The following is a 23,706-nucleotide window of genomic DNA, read 5'->3' as shown; positions in this document are numbered from 1 at the left end:
GAAGATCCCGTGGAGAAGGAAATGGCCACCCACTCAGTATTCTTGCCTGGAAAAAATCCCATGGACAGAGGAGCCTGGGGGCTACAGTCCACGGGGTCGCAAAGAGTTGGGACACAACTGAGCGACTTCACAAGCCTCAGTGACCACCTCTGGGGCAAGCCCACTGACCCTTCTGGATTGCTTGTCCCAGAACTGTCCCCACCACACAGGCTCAAGGCGTCCCTGGAGTCTTTTCTTTATTCATGAAGTCATCCATTCACCTGTTTTATTCCATCAGTAAGCGTTTGAATGCCTACTATACATGAGGACTGTTTTGGGCTGTGGGAATGGAGCAGTAATGAGCACAAAGTCTGCGCGGAGCTCGTCCTTCTCGAAGTACCCATGGGGTGAACGGAGAGGCCATCTTGACACTTCAGCCTCCTCTCCAGGGGGCGCCTCTTGGGGGAGGGGCCGGGAAGGCGACCCCGAGGAGGTGATATCCCACTGCCTGGGCCCTGGCGGACCCTTGAGAAGGAGGCGGCCGCCCTCTGCCGGGCTTTAGTAGCAACACAGGGCGGATGCACCGCGGGATTCCAGGCGCATGTGCCGACCTGGCCCCGCCCTCCCGATCCCGCCCTTGCGCTGGCGGCGAGCGGGCGGGGCCGGGAAGTGTAGGCCTCAAGGGTTGGGGGCGGGGCCGAGGCTGACTGGCCCCCTAGCCACCTCCTAGGCAGGATTATCTGCCCAGCCCTGGGTGTGCACCCTGGGTCTCAGCAGGTTTCCTCTAGTCCTCCTCCCCTCCCAGCAGGTTTCCTCTAGTCCTCCTCCCCATCCCTAGGCTTCTTCAAGGAGGTCAGTTGATTATTGGTTATTGATGCCCAACAATTTAAAAAAAATTGATGCCCACTTGTTATTGATGCCCAACAATTAAAAAAAAAAAACACCTTTAGTATCTCAAAGGGTACCAGTCACTACTAACACCCTTACACTGTTGTTTCATAGGCGAGAAGACGTTTGTTACACACACACACAGGTAATAAAGGATAATCCTTCCCAGCAGAGGAAAGTCACAAGTACTGAGGAACCTTTGAACTGATCACCCTGGAGAATGCATTTGTCTGATGGTGAGGCGTTTCCTACCCCAGGAAGCATAAATGCTCCAGCCCCTCCCCAGCCATCAGAGCTGAGTGCTGGAAACAGAACTTGTCCCAGCTTCCCTAAATAAAGAGTTCTATTGCATGCTTCTCTCATAGCTCAGTTGGTAAAGAATCTGCCTGCAATACAGGAGACCCTGGTTCAATTCCTGGGTCAGGAAGATCCCCTGAGAAGGGATAGGCTACCCACTCCAGTATTCTTGGGCTTCCCTGGGGGCTCAGCTGATCAAGAATCCACCTGCAATGCGGTCAACCTGGGTTCAATCCCTGGGTTGGGAAGATCCTCTGGAGAAGAGAAAGGCTACCCACTCCAGTATTCTGGCCTAGAAGAGAATTCCATGGACTGTATAGTCCACGGGGTCACAAAGAGACACGACTGAGCGACTTTCACTTTCACATTGCATGCTAGGTCGCTTCAGTTGTGTCTGACTCTTTGAGACCCTATGGACTGTAGCCCACGAGGCTCCTCTGTCCATGGGATTCTCCAGGCAAGAATACTGGAGTGGGTTGCCATACCCTCCTCCAGGGGATCTTTCTGACCCAGGGATCAAACCCACCTCTCTTACATCTCTTGCACTGGCAGGTGGGTTCTTTACCGCTAGTGCCAGGGGGGCAGGCCAAGAGTCCTATTAGTGACATTTTATACATTGCAAATTAGTAATAGTACAATGGATACTACACAGTTAGAATCCATTTCTGGAGACAGTGCTTATAGCCTTTTTCTTTTTTGGAGTTCTGATTAAAGGGGAATAACAAAGACAAATGGGGTCAGAGCAGTATTCTTTCATTAATGTGTTAACTAGAACCTCAGTCTCAATGTTTTACAAATGATCTCCCTCTAAACCAGCCTCAAGAAATTCAGTCTAGTGGTTAGGGGATGAAACAAACAAAAACCCAAAAAACCCAAAACAGGCATTGTGCTTCCCCACAGTGTTCACCTTGAGGTATTACATGTCAAAACTAGTTTCACAAGTAAACCACTTACTCCTCGGAACCTCCTGCCTAGCCTGCCCCAGCTCTGCTCAGCCACTTTGTCTGGCCCAGTGCCCAAAACAGAGCCAAGGACCGTTCACTCATCCAATGCCACCAATGTGGGAGAGCAGGGTAGTTGAAACTGTTCAGTTCAGTTCAGTCGCTCAGTTGTGTCCGACTCTTTGTGACCCCATGAATTGCAGCACGCCAGGCCTCCCTGTCCATCACCATCTCTGGGGTTCACTCAAACTTAAGTTCATCGAGTCGGTGATGACATCCAGCCATCTCATCCTCTGTTGTCCCCTTTTCCTCCTGCCCCCAATCCCTCTGAGCATCAGTGTCTTTTCCAATGAGTCAACTCTTCGCATGAGGTGGCCAAAGTACTGGAGTTTCAGCTTTAGCATCATTCCTTCCAAAGAAATCCCAGGGCTGATCTCCTTTAGAATGGACTGGTTGGATCTCCTTGCAGTCCAAGGGACTCTCAAGAGTCTTCTCCAACACCACAGTTCAAAAGCGTCAATTCTTTGGCGCTCAGCCCTCTTCACAGCCCAACTCTCACATTCATACATGACCACTGGAAAAACCATAGCCTTGACTAGACAGACCTTTGCTGGCAAAGTAATGTCTCTGCTTTTGAATATGCTGTCTAGGTTGGTCATAACTTTCCTTCCAAGGAGTAAGCATCTTTTAATTTCATGGCTGCAATCACCATCTGCAGTGATTTTGGAGCCCCCCAAAATAAAGTCTGACACTGTTTCCACTGTTTCCCCATCTATTTCCCATGAAGTGATGGGACCGGATGCCATGGTCTTAGTTTTCTCTATCTAAGTATTCCTTTGGTCCTCATTCTTTTCTCCACAGCTAATTGCACATACAGGCTTCCCTGGTGGCTCAGTGGTAAGGAATCTGCCTGCTGATGCAAGAGATGCAGGTTCCATCTCCGGTCTGGGAAGATCCCCTGGAGAAGGAAATGGCAACCCACTCCAGTATTCTTGCCTGGGAAATCCCACGGACAGAGGAGCCTGGCGGGCTATAGTCCATAAGGTTGCAAAAGAGTTAGAAACGACTTAGCAACTAAACAACAAGTTGCACAAGTACCTTTCAGATCAGTTGGTTAAATCCAGTGGGTATTTACTGAACACCTACTATGTGCCTAGTTCTACAGGGTGGGATGGTCTCTAAAGGAAGTAGGAAATGTTCTTGTTCTCCAGGGAGAGAAGAAGGCTTAAACATATCACACAAATGTATTACCATCAAAACATCAGTTTGGTCATGGCATACATTCACTCATTAAAATTCAATAAATTCAAATACAGCTCACTACCCGCCCTTCCACCACACACACACACAATCAGTGCGAAAGTAGAGCTTTCCTGTGAAACCTTTCGGAAGATGAAATGGTGCAAAGTGAAGAAGCAATTACCTTGGGGCACATTTTGCTAATGGATGCATTACAAAATCATGAAGCACAGATACAGATTCAGTTCAAATCTATGGTGATTTGATGCCGAGAGGCTGAGTGTGGTTCCTGGGGAAGGAGCTTGGCAGGGTTGCCCGGGGTGTGTGCTGCCTCTAAAACGCTCGCTGCAAAACAAACGCTGCACGCAGTGTTTGCTTCTATAGCATTTTTTTTTCCGTAAAAGCGAACCACCTCTTCAGATTTCTTTTGCTTGTCGGAAGCAGGTACTAATGTAGGTCTTCTGTAAAGCTAAGTAGCATAAAGCAAACTTTCAAAAAGCAGAGGATTCCTATATGTGGTTGTGTAGGAAACTGTATTACTTGTAGTCTGAAACTGTAACCATTGTACTTTGTCTACTTCACTGTGTACATTATGCTTTCAGGTATAAGGATGGTATATACAAAAGCACGTGTACTGTATTTTGTGAGCAAGTTAAGGGATTTTTAAGAGTAATTTTGACTATATTCTATTTTTGTCTTACATGTTGACTTTAGGGAATCTAACCCCCCATGGTGTGTGACTCCCATGTATGTGACAGAGCACTGTGCTGAGTATATTCAAGAATCACCATGCATGAGCGGTGATATTAATATTTATGTATAGGCAGTGAATGCTGTAGTTTTTAGTAATAATTTAATCACTATCGACCATTTGGCAGACCTAATGCTAGGTGCTTTCCACGTACTATTTTTTTTAATTCTCACAGCAACCCAAAAAGATTAGTATACTATAAGGCAAAAAAGTGGAAAGTTTAAGAAGTAACTTCCCCTTAGGTCAGACTGCAAAAAAAAAAAAAAAGAGGCTGAGCTGAGATTCGGTCTTTGCACTACCACAGCACGCAGGCCTTGGGTTTTTAGGAACGGCTTCATGAAGGAGGTGGGACTCGAGATGGACTTGGAGAAGTGGGGAGGGTTGGGAAGGTGGAGAGGCTTTCAGAAGTAGAGGCTCTGAGGCTGATGAGGGCCTGCGGTCTTGTCTGAGAGAGTGAGAGCCTGGCGTGCTGGGGAGATGGCGAGGGTGAGAGAAAGGTGAAGAGAAGTCCTGAGGAGGAGCCAGATTGTGGCCGTCCTTGGAGGCACTTGAGGCACCCAGCATGGTCTGGCTAGCTGTGGGAGTGGCCGCATGGCCCCCCAGAGCTGTAGGGCAGGTGTAAGGACCAGGCCCCGTAACAGCACTGAGCGTTGGGCCGCAGAGGGACCAGCCGTGGTTATGTGTGAATCTGAGTGGGTTGCCAGGACCCCAGCTTCCCTCTCTGAATGAAGAGGTCTTCCTTCTCACGAAGAGAAGTGAAACTGCTCCGAGAAGGTCCCTGTCAGTAACACCAAAAATCTCAGAGACAGAGTAGACAGGACCTAGTCATGAGCAGAACCTCAGAGTGGATGGGCCTGTGGTTACCAGAAGTTGGAACAAGACTGTGCAGATAAAGTGACCCTCAGTCACCCAGAAGCTTCCAGGACCTTGCTGAATGGGAGGGGCGCCCCGAAGGTTCTCATGCAGCCAAAATAGAGAACACCCAGTCTATGTGTGAAAACCCAGGCCCTTCACTCCCAGCAGAGGCTGTGGGCTCGCCGACATCCCACTGGTTCTGCTCTGGCCTCTTCTGTCAGGCTTGGTTATCGGGTTTTACAGCCTTTGGCAGAAACAGCTTGTCAGAAGGAGGTGAGACTGCTGGAGATAGGCACGTTGACAGGCAGAGTGACAGCAGGGGTAGGGGACAAATGGACTGAACGAACAGCAGATACACAGACACAGAGGGCATCGGAAGCCACAAGGGTGGAGCGAGGCTTCACGTTGGCTGCGGTGCCGAGATGGGCCTGGAGAGTGCCTCAGAGAGTGGTTCGGGGCATCGATGAGGCAGAAGCCAGGCTGTAAGTCAGGAGCTCAGAGTTTAAGGTGTTTGAGATGAGTTCTGTGCCTCAGACAGTAAAGAATCTGCCTCCAATGCAGGAGACCCGGCTACCATCCCTGGAGAAGGGAAGATCCCCTGGAGAAAGGAATGACAACCCACTCCAGTATTCTTGCCTGGAGAATCCCATGGACAGAGGAGACGGGTGGGCTACAGTCCATAGGGCCACAGAGTTGGACACGACTGAGAGACTAACACTTTCCCTTTCAGAGTATTTTAACTGAAGAAATTTAGAAAGTCTATAAAAAGTCTGTTATTTTTATGATTTTAAGTAGTCACAGAATTGAGAAAACTACTTAAAATAGAAAATATTTTGTCCCTTAAAGGGGGTAGACTTCAGTTACCTGGAAATTTTGCTTGTGATGTCCCTTTTCTCCCCTTAATGATCACAGATAATAACTGTTAAAACTTATTGAAAACATATGGGCTTTGCAAGTCCCACTTCATTTAATCCCTGCAATAACCCTATGTGTAGGCACTGTTTTTCTCCCCATTTTACAGGTGAAGAAATGGAAGCACAGAGTTAAGTTGTGTAGTTTACTACATGGAGGAGCCAAGATTAAACCAGGCAGTCTGACTCTGGAGGTCTCACTGACTTAAGCACAGTACACTGTGAATAATTCCTTTAAAGCAGTGATCCTCAGAATCATCTGGAGGGCTGGTAAAACCATAGATGCTGGGTCCCCTATCCAGAGTTTCTGATTCAGTAGGTCTGGGGTGCAACTGTAAAATTTACATTTCTAAAAAGTTCCTAGGTGATGTTGATCCTGCCAGGCTGGGGACCACATTTTGAAAACCAAAGCCATTTCACCAACTGAGGTTTCACCCATCTCATACTAACAGTATCAGTGCAGCCTAATCCTTGTTTCGCAATGACAGAAATTTAAGTCATCTGCTCATGGTCCCGCAGCTAAATCATTCAGTCCTTCATTCACCGACTCTCTCATTGATTTAACAAATAAGTACCTCTGCCTTAGGCCTTATGTTCACCGTCCAATCAAGCAACTCTCAGCTGTGGCTGCATGTAGGAATCACCTGGGGAGCTTTTAAAAATCCCAGTGTCCGGGCTGCCCTCCTAGACCAATCAGATCAGAAACTGGGAGGAAGTGGTGGGATCCAGGTGTCGATATCTTTAAAGTCCCACAGGGGTTATCAGTGTGCTGCTGAGGTTGGCATCATTGTATCAAGAAAGCCCTGGAGATGCAGAGACCTGTGACATGTGGTACATGCCCCTGAGGGGCCAGATCATCTTCCTAGGAAGACACACCATTCCCTAGGAAGCAGTTATTGCTGTTTAGTCGCTCAGTCTTGTCCGACTCTGCGACCCCATGGACTGTAGCCCGCCAGGCTCCTCTGTCCATGGGATTTCCCAGGCAAGAATACTGGAGTAAGTTGCCATTTCCTTCTCCAAGGGATCAAACCCGGATCTCCTGCATTGGCAGGTAGGTTCTTTACCACTGAGCCACCTGGGAAGCCCCCTTCCTAGAAAGCAGTGCTTGAGCGCTAAGGCGCTTCAGTTATGTTCAGGTCTCTTTGACCCTATGGACTGTAGTCTGCCAGCTTCCACCGTCCATGGAATTCTCCAGCCAAGAATACTGGAATAGGTTGCCCTGCCTCCTCCAGGGGATCTTCCGACCCAGGGATTGAACTCGCGTCTCTTAGGTCTCCTGTATTAGCAGGAGGGTTCTTTACCACTAGCACCACCTGGGGAGCCCAGTCCTGATGGCTGGTACAGTGAGTGGCAGGTAGGAGGTGGAACTGGGCTTTGGTCTTCTTGGGCAGTGCTTAGCAGCCTTTTCACTGGGCTCACTGGAGCGGCCAGGATGACAAGCCTGGGGTCTCCAGACCCCCTGCTGGGCCCTGGTTAGGTGACAGTTCTGCTCAGGCTTCTTAGCACCCTCACCCTCACCCCACCGTTGCTCTTCCTGGAGAGGAAGAGGGAGGTGACAACTGTTTCCTTTATTCTGCAGAGCTGACAGCGTCTGAGACAGCTTCAGAAGAGCTGTCTCTTGGCTCCTTCCCACCTGCTCCCAGCCCCCACTTCGGCCTCATGGGTGTCCCCAGCCCTGGTCTGGGCACCCTGGGGTACTAACTCCACAGGCTTCTCTCCATGTGGAGCACTGGCCTCTCACTGCAGCCCTTGCTCACCACCCAGACACCCACAATTTCCTCTGCCTGCAGGCCCACCCACCCCGCCCCACCAGCCCCACCCTCCTCAGTCGCTGGCAGCGTGGGGGAGAGGGACGTCTACACAGAGCGTGCAGTCGATTCCATGCACGTCCCCGGTGTATTTATAACAGGGAGGCGGCCACAGTGGGCCTCAGACTGATCGTGTGGGTCTCCGCTCCTGCTGGACTTCACGGGGTGGCCGTGCAGCTGCTGTTTGGGCACAGCGTGCAGCGGGCCCTGTGTGTGTCTGTTGCTGTTGTTGTATCGGAGGTGACGTTAGTGGTTGTCTTGGCCTCTGCCGCAGTCATTAGATGGCTGGGGTGAGCCTATGATTGCATGTTCTCAAGAACACCGTGCTGTGATCGAGTGTTCATGCGTGCTGGTGTGTGTGTGTGTACGTATGCTCATCTTGATCCTGGCCTGTGGGGCTGGGGGGCTGCAGGTCTCAAATTCCTCTGCTATTTTTAGGGGCCATATCAGCTCAGCTGTCGGGAGCCTGGGTGTGTGTCAGCCGGAAAGTCTCCCCCTCCCTGTCCCTTGCCCCTAGCCCTCCAACACCTCCGGCCCCCCACCTCCACCCCACGTCCTTCCCCTGAGAGCCTCCTCCTCCTCCTCCAGGCACGCTGTATCCCCCCTCTGCCTCCTAGCATACCTGGTTCCCGCAGTCCTCCCGGCCAGGCCACTCAATCTCTCACTCTCTCCGACTGGCTCTGGCCGGGGTTGGGCAGCTCCGGCCGGGAGGGGCCTGGGGAGAGGGAGGGGAACAGGGGCGGGGCCGCTGCCAGTGCTATTTTGAGCCGCTAACGGGAGCAGCTTCGGAGAGGAGACTCCTTGCTCTGGGCTGCTCCGGGCCAGGCCATGCGGGTGAGTGTCCCTGTGACCCCCCACCCCGGAAACGCCCCAGACTCCTCACGCTATTTCCTCATTTAGGAAAGGAGGGGCCTTTTTGTCGTTTCCCTCGATGTGGCTGAAGTAGGTGGGGAGGGAGGGGTCAGGCTCCTCTCTTGGCCTCTTGGTGGGGAGGAAATCCTTCATCCTCGCAGTCTCTGCCTCTCTGAGGCAAGGGGCAGGGACTCCTGGGTCTGACTCATGACTTCGGGAGTTTGGGAGGGGGCACCATCCTCTAAACCTCAGGGTCCGGGACAGTATCAGTCACCCCACCTGCCGGGACACGCCTTCCTCACAAACCGTGAGTGCTCCAGGCCTTTACTCCTGACAATGCTATTTCCTCCCGAAGCCCAGAACCCTAGCATCTCCCAGGCCTTTGGAAGTCCTGTCCCTGGTTTGCGTTGCCAGCAGAGCCCTCCACCTACCCCCCACCCCTCTTTCCTCCTGGTGAACAAGAGAGAGGGGCTTGAGAGGGCTGGTCTGGGGACTTGTCAGGGCTCCCCACTCAGAGCACCCGAGGGTGGGCTCAGCGTCGCCTCCTCCATTTCTATGAATCGGACACTCGAACGGGGCACAGATGGCATCTTGGGGATGCCCTGACTCTCTACAGGTCTCTTTTTTAGCAGAGATTACTTCAGAAGAGTAAGTTCCTTAAAAAAGCAAGTGAGGAGAGACAGAGCTGCCCTCAGTGTGTTCTGCTCCCCCCACGCCGCTCCTCCTGGCCACCAAGGATAAGGTTTTCAGTTGTGTCAGCAGTTGGCCGAGTCTAGGAGCTGGCCTGGCGGGGGTGGATCAGGAGCCTGAGATGTGCCCGAGAGCATTTGTGTCCCCCTGTGCCCAGAGCCTGCCCCGCCCCAGCCTCAAAACTGGCACCAGCTCCGAGGTGTGTGGGCGGGCTGGGGGTGGAGCCCGAGAGACTTCACACCCTGGGAGTGGGTGCTTCCTGCTTAACACCCCACCCCACCCCACCCCTGCCCACCTTGGGCATCCAGGTCTCTGGCACCAGGTCACAGATTTGGGGCCATGCACGGTGATGGCCAGGCAGTTGGCAAAGTGCCCTGCAGGTGGGCAGTGAGGATCCCCAGAGAAGGGGGGCCCCCCAGCAGGTCTGGCCGTTGGAAGAGGAAGCCTGGGCCTTCTGCAACTGCAGTGCTGACAGGAAGCCATCCCAGTGCACCTGCTTCCTCCAGGCTGGCCCGGCCGGCAGAGGCCTCTCACTTGGCGGCTTTCTGTTCCGCCCTGGGCCAGAGGAGGGCTCTCGCTGGAGGCTGGACCGAAGGGGCCGGGCTGTCCCTGCCAAACTCTTCTCCCTTTTCTCCTCTGGAGCCTGGCCTTGAAGGCATTCCTGGCAGAGCCACCCCCATTCCTCCCAGGAGGCTCAGTATAAAGCTTATTGCAGTCACGGGCAGGTGGAGGGGAAAGGCTATCTCTGGAAAACCCCTGCTTTCTACCCAAACTGTTGCTCTGGCAGGAGGTGTCATGGGAGGTCAGTGACGCAGGTGAACCAAGGAAGGGAGGGGGCAGGGCTACCTTCTGTCCCCTAACATGAGCCTCCGAGGTTCCTGCTGGAGGACAGACCTGGGTGTGCGTCCCAGTCGGCTACTTGCTCCCATGAGACTTTTGTTGTTGTTCAGTCGTGAAGTCGTGTCTGACTCTGTGAACCCATGAGACCTTGGACAAGTCAGTCCTGAGCTTCCTTTTGCTCATCTGTAAAGTAGGAATCAAACTAGTACCTGCTTCAGAGGGATGTTGTGAGGATTAATTGAGATAATGCATGTCAAGGGTTCAGCACAGTGCCTGACACTTAGTACATGCTCAATAAAGGCTAACTGTTCTTACTGGTATTTCTTCCTCACACCACCACCCTCCTCTCCCATCCTTAGATAAGTTGGTGCTAGGTTAGGACTAGCAGGAAGAGGGTCACCTGGGAGATACCCTCTGCATTCAAATGGTAGAGGGGAGAGCTGCCAGGCTCCTTGGTCACAAGTGGCGGATCTTCTCTTCCTTTAGGCACTCACTCTTGGGGTGTCCACTGTCCTTGGGGGCTCACAGTGGGTGGATGTCTTGCATGGACATTTGGGCCTCAATGCATTTGCCCAGGCTGAGCACTCCATGCCTGGAGGGTGCCTGGTGGGTGGGATGATTCTCCTAGGGGCGTTTGTACACCCGTCCCCTCCTGCAAGGGACCCAGAAGATGATAAGTAAAGAGCGGATGGTCCTGCTCGTGATGCAGAGGGTGAGACCCAGCCTGCCCCAGCCCCACAACCCAACCCCAGCCTTGGAAGCCTTCAGGGCAGAGAGTAGATGGGTCTCTCCACACATTTCTTAGATTTCTCCTCCTTGAGAACAAGTGTTTTTGGCTGTTATCTCTTCCACTTTTTCTTTTTTATGGACTGTTTTGCCATCTTTATAATAGAAATAAATAGTAAGTAACAAATACATAACACAATAAATACCAAGTGTTTCTATTGCGTCTAATTTGCACAATTTACAAGATTGTTATGATCACTGTTTGCTTACTATTTAGGTTCTAGTGTTTTTGATTGATGTTATTTTAGGAGGAGTTTTCCATATGGCTACATTGTCCACATAGTTGTTAGTTTAAATGGCAACATAACAATGGATTGTACTAATTTAGCACAGTTTACCTGATCCCCTCCCACTCTAGGGAGTTAATTATTTCCAATTTAGGGCTATTATAGATGCTGCATCTTTGCATAGGTTTGTGTGTGTGTGTGTGGCGGGGAGTGGTTTCTCCTAAGTCAGCTTATACATTCCCTAAGGTGGGATGGCTACTGTTGGCTCTGCAAAGAGCTACTAAGCAATTTCAGAGTGTCCTGCTCTCCCCTCATCCCCATGGCAATTGGGTTTACTATCTACTTATTGTTGCTAAATTTAGAGATTATACCTCCCTTGTTTTTCCCCACATCCCTGGGAATCGGGATGGACAAGCTTTATTCTCGATAATTTACAGCCAACGGAAGAGACCAGATGGGAATAAGAGGTTTGTACAGAGGACCCCCATTGCAGGACCGTCAGGCAGCAAACATCTATTAAGTGCCCACAGTATGATGAGTAAAAACAGAGTCCTGCCCATGAGGAAATCACAGTCTGGAGAGTGATCTAGGCAGCACAAGCGGCTCCCAAGATCCATCCTGGCTGTGAATCACAATGCTCCCACCTGCCAGCTGGGGGGCCCTCAGCGCGGGACTTGCCTTCTCCATTTCCTTACCCAGAAAGTGTGTTGTTGTTAGGATTAGGTGAGGAGGGAGTGTGAAGCACCTACCCCTGTGCTGAGTACCACAGTGAGGATTTGGTGAGCCTTGGTTTCTCTCCCCTTCCCGGAAGAGAAGAGGCCAGGAGTGCCAGAGAGGCAGGAGGTGGCCAGAGCCTTAGAGAGTGGCAGGGTTATGGTCCCTTTGCAAGTCCAGAAACTCAGTTTGGACACGTTGAATGCTGGTAAGCTCCGCCCTTTCAATCTCTGCTTTGGCTGGACCCAGGCCTCCCGGAGCTCGATGCTGACACAGATCTTAACCAGAGTTGGCCACTAAGGATGACTCAGCCCCCCAGCCCTGCCTGACACAGCAGAAAAGATGGGCCTCCAAGGGAGCCGCACAGGCTTGCAGCCGGAGCCACTGGGGTTGAAACCCCAGCCCCACCACTTACCAGCTTTGTGACTTCATCTCTGAGTCGTCTTCCTCGTCAGTAAAACAGGAATAATAATGGTTCTCCTATCCTAAGGCTATAAGATTTATATACAAAAATACACATAAAACACCTTTACAGGGCCCTTCTCATTGTAGGTGTTCCAGGTTCAGTAATGAATGTTGTTGGAAATGTCTGAACTCACCAGAGAGAGAACAGGTCAGAGAAGAGAGGCTGTTGCTCCCAGGTACCCTCGCTCCACAGAACCATCAGGTCTCAGTTCTGCTAGGGTAGCAGAGAGAGATGCAGGTGACTGTAGCAGAGAGAGATGCAGGTGATGTAGCAGAGATGTTGCCACCATCTTTGGGACTGCATTCCTTACCTGTTCTCTGTGGGACAAAGACAGGTATTTCTTAATTCTAATTTTAGTTAAAATCTAGTGATAAGGAAGAGAGGAAAAGATCCAGGCACTTGAGCACAGAAGCCACAGAAAGAATTTCCTCCAGGGAAAAGCCTACATCTGTGGTCGGAAGGATGCTCCTGAGGAGCAGCTGACGTGGAGGCAGCCGGGTGTCCTCAGAGCCTGAGGCTGACAGGCTCCTCTCTGGACACACGGGAGAGCTGGAGCAAGGCATCAGAGGATGAGTCAGTGAATTAAACAAGCCAACTTACAGTCTAGAATATAACCTGACAATAGGGTAGAAGCTTCCATGGTGGCTCAGTGGTCAAGAATCTGCCTGCCAATGCAGGAGATGAGGGTTCAATCCCTGGGTCGGGAAGATCCCCTGGAGAGGGAAATGGCAACCCACGCCAGTATTCTTGTCTGGAGAATCCCATGGACAGAGGAGCCTGGTAGGCTACAGCCCATGGGGTCGCAGAGGAATTGGACACAACTTAGCCACTGAACAGCAACAAATAGGATAGAAACATAAACAAAGCAAGTTAAAAATAATTCACTGAAAACAAAATATTCTCTCCTTTTTTTTTTTGCTATGAATTCATGATAAGTAAGAATAAGAGTGATGGGCTTCCCTGGTGGCTCAGTGGTAAAGAATCTGCCTGCAGTGTAGGAGATGCAGGTTCAACCCTGGGTTGGGAAGATCCCCTGGAGAAGGAAGTGGCAACCCACTCCAGTATTCTTGCCTGGGAAGTCCCATGGACAGAGGAGCCTGGCGGGCTACAATCCATGGGGTCGAAAAGAGTCAAACATGACTTAGTGACTCAACAACAACAATAAGAATGAACCAGTTTAAACTCCGCTGACTTGAACAGATTCTTGAGATGACACCTCTCCCTGGGCTGAGGCAGATTCCACCTGTTGAGTTTTGAGAGGACCCACTCTGGTTTCTAACCCCCAGACAGGGCAGCTGTGTTGTTCCCCAGGCTCCTACCCTTGGCAGGTGCTGGTGAGTTGCAGGTAAAAGGCAAAGCCACAGGAGTCCTAGTCCTTCCCTAACCCCCTCCTGGTTCCCAGGCCTGCAGGTTCACTGAATTAAGAGCTTGCATGAAAATCCCATAGACCGAGGAGCCTGGCGGGTTATAATCCACGAGTTACAATCGCAAAGAGCTCGACACGACTGAGCATGCACGCATGTGCCTGTCCGCACCCCGACTCCTAGGGTACCGGACCTAGAAAAGACTTTAGCCACTGTCTGGACCAGCCCATCCCCTGATTCCACAGAGAGGCCAGAGGGGTGAAGCAGCTTATTCAAGGACACACAGCTGCCCAGGGCAGGAAGGTCGAGGGCCTGTACCTCATTTTGTCTTCTCTTTCCTCTAATCTTTTATTCCTTACTCCTTCTCTGACCTTTTGAGCTTCATAATCCTCCCCCCTCCACTCCATCCTTCCTTTCCCCTGTGGCCCACAGTCTTTGTCCCGGCAGGTCCTGGTCTTTAGGAAGACTCCGAGCCCCTGAGAGAGCCTGCCCCCGTTTCTTCTCTGACCCAGGGTGTGGGCTGCTTTCGGCACCATGGCCTTTTCATCAAGGTTTGCCTTCTGGGAGCAAAAGGAAAGTTATACTTCAAAATCTTTGTGCTTTTTTCCCTCTGTGCTTGGCATGGCGTGTGCAGGCAGGAGACTGGCTGGTGCGAGAGGGAGCTTTGGGACCTGGCGATGGACTGGGGCATGTGTATTAGGGGGTTGGGTAGAAGGACCAGGGCGGGCAGTGAACTCCCTCTTCTTGCCTGGATGGGCTCCTCTGCTGGGTCATGCTCCTCCCCTGAGCTCCACCTCTGGTAAGCTGAGCTGCCTTTTGTCCCATGGGTGCCCCTCCAAGTTAACCCCTCAAGTCCTCTGCCGCTGCTTCTCTGACTCACCCCTGTGCACTTGAGCTGCTGTGAAGGGGCCACTGGGAATGGCTTTGGCTCTGAGGCCTCAGAACTGGGTCTCCCCAAGTCTGGGGTCTGGAATGGGGAGGGCGAGAAGGAGCCAGGAGTGGGGAGCCGGGCCAGTTGACTGCCTAGGGCCAGAGGGTGATTCAGGCTGCAGACCTGCGCGTGCCTTTGTGCTGTGCACAGTCCCCAGCTGGGCAATGACCTCCAGCAGACAGAACCCTCCGGTGGGGGAGGGGCGGTGAGTCAGCCTCAGGCTAAATCCAGACCTGAGCTCAGAGCTGGGTCTGGTGTCACAGCCATCTCAGGGGGCTGCCATGCCTCACCACTTGGGAAAGACCCTTGGGGCCCCAAGCTTGAGCCACCCAGAAGGAGGACAGACTTGGAGCTGGCGAAGGACACGGAGTGGACTTGGAGTCTGGGCCATCGCTGGGCCCGAGCTAACAGCACTGCGTGCCGTAATGAGTGTGTCTGGGTGGTGTGTGAACACTCGCTGACCCTCTAACCTGTATGCCCGGGAATTAATGCATGGTGTGATGGGGGATGGGTGGCATGGGCCTTTGCGGGGGGCGTCAGGTGCAGACCTAGACTCTCCTTCCTTTCCTCTCCACCAGCCCCTCTCTGCCTGTTCTCTGCTCCAGTCCCAAATTTCTGAAGTCGTGGAGTCCCTTCTGATGAATAATGGGCCTTTTTCCCCCTGTCCGTGGCAGTGTGAACTAACTTTGAAGCTTGAGCCCACTGAAAATAGCTCTATGGGCTATTAGCTTTAAAACTGCAGCAGCCATCAGGCTGGTCAGTGCCCCCAGGCATTGCTAATTAGAGCTCAAAATCAGCCATGGACCCTGGTTACACAAGGATAGTCCCCGCGGGTGGATAATTAAAATGATTCTGGATGCGTTTCTAAGGATCTTTTCCTTTAGGAATCAAGGACTCCTTCCCATGCTCCTGTCCCTGGTGACAGACCTGTCTTTTTCCTCTAGTCCTAAGTGACTGGGGGAAAAAGAGAAATGAAAACCATTGGGACTGCCTGAGCTTTTGAAGGGAGGGATGCTAGTGAGCGGGAGAGGAGAAGCCTCACCCAGACCGGAGGCCTAGCCCTCTGGGTCTGTTCTGAGCCAGGCTCTGAGCTGAAAGAACCATCAGAGCGGCCATACTGTCTGTTCTTTTCCCAGATACGTTATGGTCACTGCCGTCTGCCCCTGACTCTGTTCCTCCTCTCTAACTCAGGCCAGCCAGCTCCCAGGCCGGGCACAGACCCCAGAGCCCGGGCATCTTTCCTCCTTTCCCCTCCTCCACCCCCCCAACCTTGGGGTTGCCTCCCTCAACTGCATGGTTGGCAGAGTTCTGTGGGTCTGAGGTTGGGAAGATATCTGGTCTCCTGAATTCCTGCCTCTGCCCGACTTCCTGTCTCCAGCCAGGGCTCGGCTGGCTGGTGGGGAAGGCATGCAGACTCTGTGCTGAGGAAATCGTACCGACCTGGAGGCCAGCCCGATTGGGCTGCCTATTCACCCCACACTGAGCTCTGTAGGCCGCATACACAGGGGTCCTTCCCCCGCAACAGTCCTGGGGTCAGGGGGCTCTTGTTCAGACCACCTCCTGTTTGAGCTGGGAATGGCTCTTGTAGTTCGGCCTGAGTTGAACTCGCTGGATGCTTCCTATAAGCAAGGCCATGATGTCACTCTCATGGGTGGACCTCTGTAGGCAGCCCATGTGGGCCACATGGCCGGTCACTGACGGTAAAGGATCCATGGCTTTAACCCCCCACAGCGATGCTTCATCCTTGAAGTTGTCCCTGGACAATCTTGACCCCAGGGTAGGATAACTGTTGCCCGGGTCCAGAGCCCCAGGACTCCCAAGCACTCAGGAGCTCTGCCTCTCGGAGGGAGCCACAGCTTGGATGTTTACTTCCTGTGCTTTCACTGCCGGGTCTCCCCACCCTGACCTCTGACCTGCCAGTGACTTCTGTCTGCTCCCTCAGGTTAAAGAGGAGGACAAAGCTCTCCCGAAGCCTGGCCCTCCCGCCAAAGAGGAAGGGGCTGTAAGTGGTTCTCCCAGACGCATGTGTGTGTGTGTGAGAGAGAGAGAAAGGAAGTGAGTGAGTGAGTGAGTTGTGTGTCCAGGCGGGCTGTGTCTGGGAGGCAGTTCCATGGAGCCGGCAGGCCTGCTAGCATGCCCCTTCTCGTGTGGGGTGGCTGGAGGGAAGGCCACTAAAGTGATGGGAAGAACAGCAAATGTGATGCCAGCCTGGGGTGTGTGAAGGAGATGGCAGTGCCAGGCATGTTGGGGACCTCTCCCTAACCCCCCTCTCCTTCATTCCTTCCTATGGTCCTCGTTTCCTGAACTCTCTGGGGCTGGAGAGGCATGGGTAGGATCGCTCTTAGGTGGGCGAGCGTCACATGAGAGCTCAGCTGTTGGGACTCCGGGTCCTGCTCTGATGGCACAAGACAAGATGGGGAGGTATCTCACTGCAGCTGCTGCCATCTCTTCCCAAGACCCCGTCAGCTGCTCGGTGCAGGCAACCAGAGGCAGGCGCCAGCCACCCGGTGCCGTAACCCCCACCAGTCATTCTGCCTTGGGACAGAGGCAGAATAAAGGGACAGTGACCCTGAATAAAGCTGGACGCTTTTAAGGCAAGAGGGGAGAGAGTTCTACAGCAGCCAGGTCCAGAGATGTGCAGTTAGGCGAGGGCTGCTGTTGGCCCAGCGGGCAGGAGGGCCAAGGGCTCTGGGACTACTGGGTCACGGAACAGATCCGAACTTCGTTACCCCAGAAGGTGCCTGCCCTCCCCCGCCCCGCTTCCTTGGGTGGAGATTTGATTAGCCAGGTGTTAACGGCTTCTACCTGATCTGTTAGCAGTCCTGCCAGGCCAGGGTGATTTCAAAGGGATATGTTTGAGATCTGTGAGGGAGGGGCCTTAGAGCATGCCAGCTCTGGAGGGAGAATTAGATGTAAAGAGCTTAAAAGACTGCCTGGCACATAATAAGCTCCGGATGATGTTAGCAGTTACTAGCATCATCACTGTGATCATTAGCTTCAGTTAAAGGGTGTGGGAGGAAAGCCAGAAGGGAGTGGAGCGTGGGACCCAGCAGTGGGGGTCACGTCAGCTCTAGGGGCTCTACATGCCACTGAACACTCTCAACCCAAGAGCTTGAGGAGGAGGCCCCTTTAAGGCCTCCCTTCCCCACCCCTGCAGCCGGGCCACCCCTGCTGCTGAGGCTTGGGCTGAGGTCACTTGGTCTCAGTCCACACATGGCAGCCAGAGGTCTGTCCACTTCTCTGAGCACCTTCCTGCATATCAGCAGAGTGGCTGCCAGCCCCTCTCAGAGTCTGGTACCCAGGAACACCCTAGAACCAAGGTCACTGTTTGGGAGAACGAGGACTCAAGCACATCTCATGAATGTCAGAGGCTTACCAGCAAGGGGCCCCCAGGTTGACCTGGCTTCCCCAGGCAGGGTGGCCATCTTTGCAGGGGACTGCCCTGCCATACTAGCCAGCCTGGTTTGCCATGCCCAGTGGCAATCCCTGGAGACCACAGACTGTCTCCACCAGGCAGAATGTCACAGCATCTCTGGGGAACTCCTGGGTGCCCAGAAGTGGGCTGAGCCAGGGCCCCAGCTCTGAGCAGAGCTGAGATGTGGTTGCTTGAGTGCTTAACCCTTTGAGTGTCGCAGCTGCCCCCTCTTCCTCCTATTATTCCGCACACACACTCTGGGAGTCAGGAGGTCTCCAGTCCTTGAGAGGTTTGCACAAGGAAAACGGCGGGGAGAGTGGCAGAAAGCAGGCTGAGGTGGAAGCTTCCTGGGCCAGCACTGGTTTTCCGCAGCCCTGGAGAGCTCGGGTGAGGAGTGGATGGTGGCCACAGACCAGAGGAGTCGGGAGGAAAAAGGCTTGGCATGTTTGAGGGCTGAGAATTCCTTCCTGGCTGTGGTTTTCATTGGGATGGGCAGGCTCTGGCGCTGACTGCTGAGAAAGCCGGGTCATAGGAGGACCACAGAGGCAGGAAGGCCCAGAGTTAGGCGCAGGATTTAATGGTAGGAATGGGTGTTTGGCCTCACTGTGCTGCATCTCTGCTGTGTTTGGTCTGTGAGGGATTGGGCTTCCCTGGATCCAAGCTTGATTGCTGTCCTGATGTAAGCCCGTATTGCTGGGGTGCCTCCTGGGCCTTTGGATATCCTGTGCTGGCCTCTCAAAGCTCAGTCTAGAGATGGACAGCAGGTGACCTGCCTGTGCTCTGTGGGAGAGAGAAGCCAAACTCTTCGATGCAATTGTTCTATCTGGAGGATAGAACGGGGGCTTCCTGGGGCGGCCTCTTGGAGCTTGTGTTGTCTGTTGAATGAATGGAAGTTCTCCGTGACCAGGCGTGAGGGCACGCCTCTTACTTCCTCTGGGTAGGGTGGGCAGGGACACAGGGCCTGCTGCTAATGTCTCCCTATATTTGTGTGACCGTAGCCAGAGGGCAGCTCAAAGGGCAGCAGTGGCCCATCTAAGAGTCCTCAGCCTTCCACCAGCCCTGTGCCCTCCGAGCCTCCCCAGAGAGCCAAGAGCCCCACTTCTACTCCAGCCATGAACGGCCCGGCGGCTACCTCAGCGGATGGCCCCAGCGAGGAGGCCCAGGGCCTGTCCCGGAAGAGGGTGGCGAATGCAGTGAGGAAGGTGGTGAGCAGGGTGCTGCCTGGTGAGGAGCCTGGGAGCGCCAAGGAGCCTCCGGGCAGAGGGGTCCGATCCCCTGAGCACCCGGCTCGAGGCAAGAAGGCAGAAAAGGCAGCCCCTGGCCCCAAGCCGCCACCCCCACCTGCCCCCCCTCCTCCGCCTAAGCCCGAAGCAAAGAAGGAGGCAGCCAAGGACGAGCTCTCCATGGGCCTGCGGAGCCTGATGTCCCGGGGCCGGGGCAGGGACCACAAGCCGCGGGGCAGGCAGTCTCCTGGGAAGGCAGAGAAGCCCTCCTCCAGCCAGGAGCCAGGCTCCTCAGGGAAACCAGGCTCCCCGGCCCCGCCGGAAGAGCTGGCAGACCCAGGCTCCGCTGGCCCGAACCTCAAGTCGAACCTCACTGGATCGCAGCCGAACAAGTCAGCAGTCCCTGATGCTCAGCAGGAGGTACCCGAGTGTGTCACTAACCGCCCGGTCCCCTCGCTGTCCTCGACGGAGGGCTGGCGGTCAGCTTCCCCAGGCTCTTTTGCACAAGCCCTGCATGACCGCAAAGAAGCTGGGCCCGGGCCACGTGCAGATGGCAGGGCTGCATGGCTTTCCTTTACTGAACGCCAGAACCCAGGGGCCCTGTTGACCGCATGGAGCTGCTCTTTTCTCACTTTTCGTGGGAGGTGGGGCCTGGCCCTGAGCCGTGTACCGTGTCAGCGGGAGGCCACATCCCAAGCTGCCCGTCAGAATCTTAGCAGATCGTTAGAAGGGTAGAAAGAATTTCTGAGATCAGGTGGCCTGTGCTCACACCTTGCCCCCAGCCCCTCACTCCTGCGGGCCCTCAGCATCTCGAAGCCTTCCGCTGTCGCATGGGGTTCATATCGGTCTACCGTCTTTCCTCTGAAGCCCTTGGGGCCACAAGTATTTTGGAAATGAGTGATTTTTGTATTTGGGAGTGTCTTATGATGTACATAATGAGCAGCAACCCGTAACCAAGCACATTATTTCCACGAGAAAACGATGCCCCGGCTCAGTGGTAAAGGAAACACCTGCCAGGGCAGGAGACGCAGGTTCGATCCCTTAGTCGGGAAGATCCCCTGGAGAAGGAAATGGCAACCCACTCCAGTATTGTGGCCTGGGAAATCCCATGGACAGAGGAGCCTGGCGGGACACAGTCCACAGGGGTCGCAGAGAGTCAGCCACGACTGAGTGACTGAGCACACGGTGACGCTGATAACAGTGTTTGTTAATGCCATCCCTGCCGTCACGGTTTCTTCAGGCCTGGACAACTGTCCCCTGCTGTCCCCTCTGGCAGCAGGACTCTTGAGGAACTCTAGGCCCGAGTGGCAAAGGAGCACAGTGGGCCCCCCCTTTGGATCTGGGGTTCCCATCTGTCCACAGAGTGTCCTCTGGGTGGGACAGGAAGCTGAGAGGCACAGGGGATTCATCCAGCCCCTTTCCCTGGAAGGTGATGCCTGCTTGACTGGTCCTTGGGTTGGGGGGCATTTCTCTTCAAGCTTTGCCATTTTGTGAACCCTTCTGGGGCCTCATGGGGTTGCGCAGGGGAGTGGGGTACGTGCCAAGTTTCACTACTGCTTCTCTCTGCTCCTTCTGGCTGGAAGGGGACAGTTGGGGACGTGGGGGCAGGGGACTTCCTAAAGGCCTGTCCTGTCCCCCAGGCCCTAGAGGCCTACCTCTCTGACTGCTACCCGATAGGATTCCTAAGGTCCCAGACCCGCCTTGCTCCCCATTCCATTCTTCCTGGGCTTTGAAGAACTGAGAGGGGAGCAGCCGCAGCTCCCCCATCCCTCCTGGCCCACTCTGTCTCAGGGAAGTGACGACCTGGCACACAGGAGTTGGCAGGGGCATTTTGGCTGGATGGGCTGGTCGTGAGTTGAACCGCTAGCCCCTAAGGAGAACCTCCAAGGAGCCAGAGAGGGTCATGTGCCTGGTCCTGGGCCGGCTTCCCTCCCTCTGGCTCTCTGGGTCGAGTTGGGGCTGAGATGGGCCTTGACCTGGAGTTCAGCCATGTGTTTCCTGGGCCTGGGGCGGGGGCCAGAGAGGATGCATGGGAGAATGGGCCATCTAGGAGCTGAAAGGGTTAAGGTGGTGGAAAGAATTAACCCTGGAGCTCCCAGGCACCTTTTTTTAATTCTCCTGCGTGCGTGCTAAGTTGCTTTAGTCGTGTCCAACTCTTTGTGACCCCATGGACTGTAGCCCACCAGGCTCTTCTGTCCATAGGATTCTCCAGGCAAGAATACTGGAGTGGGTTGCCACACCCTCCTCCAAGGGATCTTCCCAACCCAGGGATTGAACCTCTGTCTCCTACGACTCCTGCATTGCAGGCAGATTCTTTACCTCTGAGATATCGGGGAAGCCCTTTTATTGTCATTTGATAGCTTAAAAGCTTAAAGTGGTGCCTTGCTTGCCTCACTGACCATATTCCACTTACCCATGGGGGTCCCAGTGGCTTCCTGAGCTAGAAGCTTGGTGTGCTGTGCCCCTAACGTTCCCGGGGGCCAGGACTAATGGTGGTTTGACCTTTAGGCTGGAGCTGCCCCTGAGGTCTGGCTGACCCCCGCAGAGGAGGCCCACCGGCGGCTCGAGAGGATCTTCACAGCTCCAGTAATGCCGCCTCTCACCTGTGGTTCCCAGTCCCTTGTCTCTTAGCAGGGGCTGCCGGCCAGGCTGTGTGTGTCCGTGTGTGTAGGAGCACCGACCATGGAAGGCGGGCTCCCTGGTGGCCTGGAGGCCTTCACGTGGGCTTCCCACGTGAAGAAATGAGAGAAGAGCAGGGCGGGGGGTCTGAGCACAGTGAGGCCTGTTCCTCCAGGGAACCCATGGGAGGGGCCCCTCTTGGCTGGAGATCCAGCCCGCTCCTCTGGCCCCAGTCTCTTGCCCCAGAGGGCCTGTCTCGGTGCCAGGACCTAGTGGGTGTGAGGCAGGGAGCAGTCACTCTCCTTTTTTGATCAAGCCCTGATTCTCCAGACCCAAGTGGGGCTCTAAACTCCTTGCCCATTTCTCACAGGCAAGGTCCAAGGCCGGGCGGCCTCCCCTTCGTTTCTAAAAAGGCCTTGGAGTAACCAGACCGAGATGGGGAGGCGAAGGCTGGCCACAGGCTCTGGCCACAATCTGTGGTCCTTGGGCAGCTGGCAGGTGCACCTGGATAGATGCAGCCTCTGCGTGCTGTGGGGTGGGAGTGGGGTGGGTGCTATGGGACTTTGAAGAAGGGATCCTAGACATAGAGCTGCTGGTGGTCTTGTTTGATGAGCTACGCAGAGGTGACAGCTCTCAAAGACCATCCTTGGCTTGGGGAGTGGCACCCTCGGGTGGGTGTTTGGAGGCCAGGGACAGCCCATGTTGGGGTCTGGTGGCTACAGGGGAGCTAGGCTGGGCAGTTCCCGGGAGATCAGGCCACAGGCTCCCAGGGTCTCGGGCCCTGTGGGTGGTGAGGTGGCCTGGCCTAGCAACACAGAAGAGGAGGCTGTTGCAGAGTAGACTAGATGGCCTAGGAGAGACTATGGCCAGAGGCAGGGAGGCTGCCACCTGTCACAGGGAACGACTTATCAGAGCATCTGCACTAAGGAGTCTGATGGTGACAAGTGTTTCTTCACCACCCAGGGCCTCTCCTTACCTGGTCTGGCCTCTCCTTACCTGGGTGCAATGCGCCTGCCCCAGCCAGCCCCCTTACCTCCTGGGGATGCGTCCCTCTTTCCCCCTACTTGGCCCGGGGTGCTTGCTGAAGGGGACACGCGGACAGCCTGCTTGTCTTCACCCCTCTCCTCTCTCTCTCTTTCTCCTTTGCCTGCCGCTGGTAGCTGGACCCTGAGGCCGCCTCTCCTGCCCACAGCCAGGTAGGGCACTCCTGCCCCGCTCAGGAGCCCTCCGGTGACCACCCGCCACCCCCGGCCTGTACCTGGGCTGGCGTCTGTGCTCGGGCTTCGTGCTGGAGTGTAAGGCCTCTTTCCCCTTCTGGCTCCCAGCTGGTATCTGGGGGGATCCCTGGGGGAGGCGATGCCGGGAGCTGGACATGGGGCCGCCACTCTGTGTCCAGCCCTGGAGGAGCCTCTAGGCCTCTGTGGCGCGAGGTTCTCAGCCACTGAAGCCCGAGGGCCTGGCGAGAGTGTCGGCTCCTAGCTGTTTCTGTTTCTGCGGTCTCTGGGTGTGTGTCTTCGCTCAGTCGTGTCCAACTCTGTGTGACCCTGTGGACTGTAGCCCTCCAGGCTCCTCTGTCCATGGGATTCTCCAGGCAAGAATACTGGAGTGGGTTGCCATACCTTCCTCTGGGGGAATCTTCCCAACCCAGGGATCGAACCCCAGTCTCCTGTGGCTCCAGCTCCGGGTAGAGAAAGCTGAAAAGACTGAATCTCTACCCAGCGCCCCACCACCACCTCTGCCCCCTCCCCAACTCTGGAGCCTGAAAAAGTGCCTCCTCTGTCTCCCCCTGCTGGCCAGTGTGGGAACCTCTCTTCAGATTAGCTTTAAAGGACTTGGTTGAGTTAGTTAGAGGCCCTTATCCTTTGATGTCATCAGTCACCAAACATCTGTCCCCTACAACGTGCCCGTTC

The 23,706-nt window shown here is 54.4% G+C and overlaps 1 protein-coding gene across 19 annotated transcripts in view; it reads left to right on the top strand.

The window, feature by feature from the left end:
* The window catches only part of MYO18A (myosin XVIIIA), a 101,198-nt gene that overhangs the window by 29,880 nt on the left and 47,612 nt on the right, over positions 1–23,706 (top strand). For 7 of the 19 annotated variants that reach the window (XM_059878453.1, XM_059878451.1, XM_059878452.1 and 4 more), the window contains exon 3: positions 22,957–22,992. The exons of 3 other annotated variants lie outside the window; for them this stretch is intronic. In XM_059878453.1, coding sequence (XP_059734436.1) covers positions 22,957–22,992 — 36 coding nt within the window. Of the gene's footprint in view, positions 1–8,422; positions 8,829–14,055; positions 14,969–16,481; positions 19,598–21,685; positions 21,764–22,956; positions 22,993–23,706 lie in introns of those variants that run through there. 9 more of the 19 variants (XM_059878444.1, XM_059878441.1, XM_059878442.1 and 6 more) reach the window with 9 other exon arrangements.

This window comes from Bos taurus, chromosome 19, assembly GCF_002263795.3.
Source record: "Bos taurus isolate L1 Dominette 01449 registration number 42190680 breed Hereford chromosome 19, ARS-UCD2.0, whole genome shotgun sequence".
NCBI lineage: Eukaryota > Metazoa > Chordata > Mammalia > Artiodactyla > Bovidae > Bos > Bos taurus.
The sequence above is the reverse complement of the archived record's forward strand: the minus strand, read 5'-3'. Positions and strand labels throughout refer to the sequence as shown.